Genomic DNA, 4,417 nt, shown 5'->3' with positions numbered 1-4,417 from the left:
AGATTACTTTATCATGGTATCAGAGCGGGTTACCCACGTGTGTATGCCTAATGGCCACACGGGCTCCACGTCACCCAAAAGTTGTCCACGTGAATAGCTTGAAAATTCGCCACACGTGCGGGGGCGTGTTGAGAATATATACATCCCACATGAGAAAAATGGGACCTTGCCTATGAGTTTATAAGGGTTTGGGTCATTTCATCCATTGCCAATTGGTTTTGGATGTGAATCCCAAATTACTTTATCAATAACAACATAACATTTAAACGAGAGTGTCTTTCAGATACCACCAAGATGCAAAATGGGGAAAATTATGATACATAACACTGACCGGAAGATGATAAAGCAAAGAAAAAAAAATCATGGCCATACACTATCTTAAGTATTCCTATTTTACTAGACTTATGAAAGCTGTGGTGATGAACCACCCTTGAGAAAGCGCCAGGGTCCGGTTCCAGTCCCCATCCTGAAAATTTATTAGCAACCTCAGTTCAACTAATTCATTAAGATACAAATGTAAAGAAGTAATGCTTGATGGACCACATTTTTTGAATTACTTTTGGAGTGACTTTGTATGAAATACCCAATTGATAGTACATTTATATGGTTAACTGGTTTTACAATATGAAGCCCTTAGCATTTTGAGTTGCATAATTACCTCCATACGCCAGCGAATGCACGCAACCCCATATAGATAGTCAAAGCAATCCAAATGCCAACAAAACCATCGGATTTAGAGAGAAGGAACAATGAAACAATGCTTGCTATAGCCACCAGAACCTGAAAGTAATAACAAATTATTTTAGACAATTAATAACAGTTTATCACAAAGGAGAAAACAGGATGTAGAAAGAAATAAGTGCAAGACTTCATTACCAAGGAATATGCAGAGTATGCAAAGTCAGATGCTCCAAAGTTAACACCATCAAACACAAAAGAGAGGGAATTAATTGGTTGTGTTGCTGCAACAAACTGGGAGATGTGGTGAAAACAAATTAGATGAATTTTTGTTCATTATAAAAATAATGATAATAAACTATGAGCTTTTCGATGAACTAAGTAGGCATACAGGGAGGCCAATTTTTATAAGGTGCAAAACATTGACATCTTTTGAGAAGATTCCAGCTCCAAAGTACAAACCAACTCCAACAACAAGAGCGAGTCCCACACCAAGGATAAATCCCATCTGGACAAAAAACGAATAGAAGGAAATTCCAACCTGTGAAAATTCTCAAAGGAAATTGAAAATGTAAGTATCCATGAATGGTTAAAGTCGAGTACCTGTAATACCCGAGTTGCGGTAGCTGTGGCCTTTTTGTAGTCTTTCTCAGCAAATGCACATGCTAGAATAGCCTATAGAGAAGGGATTTATGATTAAGAATCTCATATACCGAAAACAATTAAAACTAAATTTCCTGATTTTATAACTACAAAATGAACAAACTAAATTTGATATTACCTGTCCTGCAACAGCTAGCCCATCAGCAAGAAGGGATGATGTCAACCAGACTTGTAAGCATGTCTGGAATGCAGCCATGGGAGTTGGACCCTGCCGTGCTGCCAAAGATGCAGCTAAGGTGACACAGAATGTCACAGCAACAACCCTAGCCAACAATAGAGAACCTGTTCCCATGAATACATCTCAGATGATGAGAACTTGTCAAAGAAAGCAACTAAATTGAATGAAAAAGCTAATTACCATTCTTAAGAAACTTGCCAAACTGCAAGTCTTTAACACTTGGTGGCATGAGATTAACTTTTCTCATTAAGATTAAAAAGAGGACCAGTGCCATCAAGTACCTTAACGGATACCAAACATTGTTCGTGTTAACAAAGATGATATACACTCAATGGAAGCTCTTAAAGGAATACCAAGACAAAGGTACACTACTCACTGAGAAAGAACGTGTGCAATAGCTGCACCTCTGATGCCGAAACCGCATACAAAGATGAGAAGTGGATCCAAGGCAATGTTAATTGCATATCCCACAACTACAGAATGAGACAAATAAACTAGTGTAGGAGAAAATTTATGCAAACATCAGTTTGACAAAGAAACCATAAACTGTTCAAAAACTAGTTAATATGCCTCACAATAGTAGCATACGCTTAATCATATTTACGGTATTTATGTGAATATTTTCTGTTGATTCGTTGACATCTTTATTGTAAGTTTTCATCACATGAAACCAATACACTCACACATGCACTCGTTTTCCGTTGGTACCAAAGATTAGAAAAAGGAAAGTAATTTTTAAATACTGTACGTATGTCTAGATCAGATTACTTTCAGTTTCATGTTTATGGTTTTCTCAACCAGCATTTTCTGTTATCAATTTATTCTATAATGATGTCAATATATCACCTAGAGATTATCTTCTACTAAAGAACCAGAAGAATTGTCCATTACTAGGTAGACTCTTTTAACTTATATACGGCTATGCCTCATTTCTTGTGTTTAAGGATATTGAAGGGCAAGAAGGAGGACGAAGATCTCAGAAGAGATTCTTAGGCCTACCAATGACATATAAAGGAGTTTTAGTATCCTTAAACCCTCGGAAGATTCCTTGCATGGCCAATGTAAGAAGAACAGCAGGTGCACCGATCGACCTTACTCTCAAGTACTTCATTGCTGGTTTTAGCATGGGGGAGTCCTGCTCCATATATTACAAGATTTGTTATTATTTCCCACATTCAATAACGATTGATTGATTAACTGATTTTTGATAATGGATCTCTCAAAAGATTTGTAACTACACAAAGAATGCGTGATAGATGACAATGAGTCGTATCCACTTACATGTTTCACACCCATAACACCAAGAAGAACTTTGGATCCTAACATGAGAAATATAGCTTGCAGCAGGCCAAGTATTGCACCGAAGATGAGTGCTGTCGATGCGGAAGCAATAGTACGCTTTCTGTTCTTCATCTTTGTCTTCTTATTTTTGCTCATAACAACAGATGGACCGTTTACAATACCTGTCTTGGAACCTGGTCAATAAAATAACCAATACTAAATGTTATGATGCTAATATTATTTCAGGATGTTCATTAATCTTTGAGAGAGGGAGTGAAAGAGTACCATTTTCTTGTGGTTCACTATTTTTAGGAACACCTTTCTCTCCAATCTCCAGCTTAGCATTTTCCGATATGGAATTCTTTGCTTCACTGCCTTCATCTAGTATCTTGTCTGAGTTCTCACCATTTTCCTTGTCTTCATCATTTCCCAGATGCTTGCCCATTTCTGAGGATTCACCATTTTCATCATCTAGTGCAGGCTCTTTCGTCTCAGGTTTTGGTTTAGCAACCCCTTTTTCCAGGTCATCAAGCATGTCTGAACCCTTCTCCAATTTCAGGCCTTTTCCTGCTTTTATTTTCATTTTTGCTACAGTATCTTCCTCGGCAACGAAGGAGGTGGTGACACTGACAAGTGGGAATATAGTAATCCTTGAAGCTTGATTGAACAAGGCAATAGATACTCCTGCTGCCGCTAGTTCCACCGGACCTGAAAACGGAAAATCAAAATTTATACTGAATCTTTCGAGGAAGCACTGACTAGTTTAGTCAGGGCTTATACAGCTTAGTGTGGATGTGGACATATCATTCATTAGTCAAAAACAGAATTTATCCTGCGAATGAATGCCTAAAGTTTAGTACATCCCTGAAACAAATCAAGAAAACGAGATTAAAGCATACATACCTATATGACCAATGAAAGCTGTGTCGATTAAGGAAGCGAGAGGATCAGCAGCTACAGCCAGGGCAGCAGGGACTGCAATCTGCAGTATCTCCTTACCAAGCAAATCCCATTTGAAAACATTCCTGCAATTGCGTTCGTCATATATGGATCAATCAGTTCACATGCAGTAACATATATTGATTTTTTTTCTTTTATCAATAGTAAAAGCAATCAAAAGGTAATAAATTTTTTTTTGAAAAGTGACTCAAAAACACTGTACCTTGCATCCCTGAAGAAAACATCAACAGGCATCTTCCAAAAGCTCACTTGTTCATGCATATCTTGCTGCTCTCCCATGCTTATGTTTGAAAAATAGTTGCTGCAAAGTTCAAAGTGTTTCTGAAGTTATCAAATACTGTTCTCACAATCTAAGCTATATATTACTGCAAATGTGTGAACCACAAGACCTCATACCGAGCGAAAGTGATCGAAATTCAAAAAAATATAAACTGCGCGCTATGAAAATGAAATGTCCCCATACTTGACAAGAAGGTCAAATAAGTTCAATTTCAATTTTAAATAATGGGCGATATCTCAGCAGTGCTTCAGAAATCTGACTGCTTAAGAATTAACGCCAAGAAGGTGACGCAGAATAGTACAGGTTCAAAGTGGCATGGATTTAAAGATGCTTAGTCGGTGATAGAATAGTGCCTTCCTCAGTTGTGTTGTTTTCTA

At 37.6% G+C, this 4,417-nt stretch overlaps 1 protein-coding gene across 1 annotated transcript; it reads right to left on the bottom strand.

The window, feature by feature from the left end:
- Nucleotides 1-330: 330 nt before the first annotated feature.
- On the bottom strand, nt 331-4,039 carry LOC112181641 (protein DETOXIFICATION 42). The gene is made up of 13 exons (XM_024320017.2): nt 3,963-4,039; nt 3,704-3,825; nt 3,086-3,508; nt 2,801-2,994; nt 2,519-2,654; nt 1,896-1,992; nt 1,700-1,800; nt 1,460-1,623; nt 1,282-1,353; nt 1,070-1,186; nt 877-972; nt 659-780; nt 331-466 (listed from the first exon to the last, which is right to left on the bottom strand). The coding sequence occupies exons 1-13, from the start codon at nt 4,037-4,039 to the stop codon at nt 403-405; spliced, it is 1,785 nt and encodes a 594-aa protein (XP_024175785.1). The 3' UTR covers nt 331-402.
- Nucleotides 4,040-4,417: the final 378 nt, after the last annotated feature.

Source organism: Rosa chinensis, chromosome 1 (assembly GCF_002994745.2).
Source record: "Rosa chinensis cultivar Old Blush chromosome 1, RchiOBHm-V2, whole genome shotgun sequence".
Taxonomy (NCBI): Eukaryota; Viridiplantae; Streptophyta; class Magnoliopsida; order Rosales; family Rosaceae; genus Rosa; species Rosa chinensis.
Note: the sequence above shows the minus strand (reverse complement) of the source record. Positions and strands in the feature narration are given on the sequence as shown.

Coding starts and splice junctions, on each gene's coding strand:
- LOC112181641 (XM_024320017.2), bottom strand. CDS start 4,039: ATGGGAGAGCAGCAAGATATGCATGAACAAGTGAGCTTTTGGAAGATG. Junction 2,655..2,800: donor GTGTTATGGGTGTGAAACAT/GTAAGTGGATAC, acceptor TATATGGAGCAG/GACTCCCCCATGCTAAAACC. Junction 1,354..1,459: donor GGCTAGCTGTTGCAGGACAG/GTAATATCAAAT, acceptor CCTTCTCTATAG/GCTATTCTAGCATGTGCATT.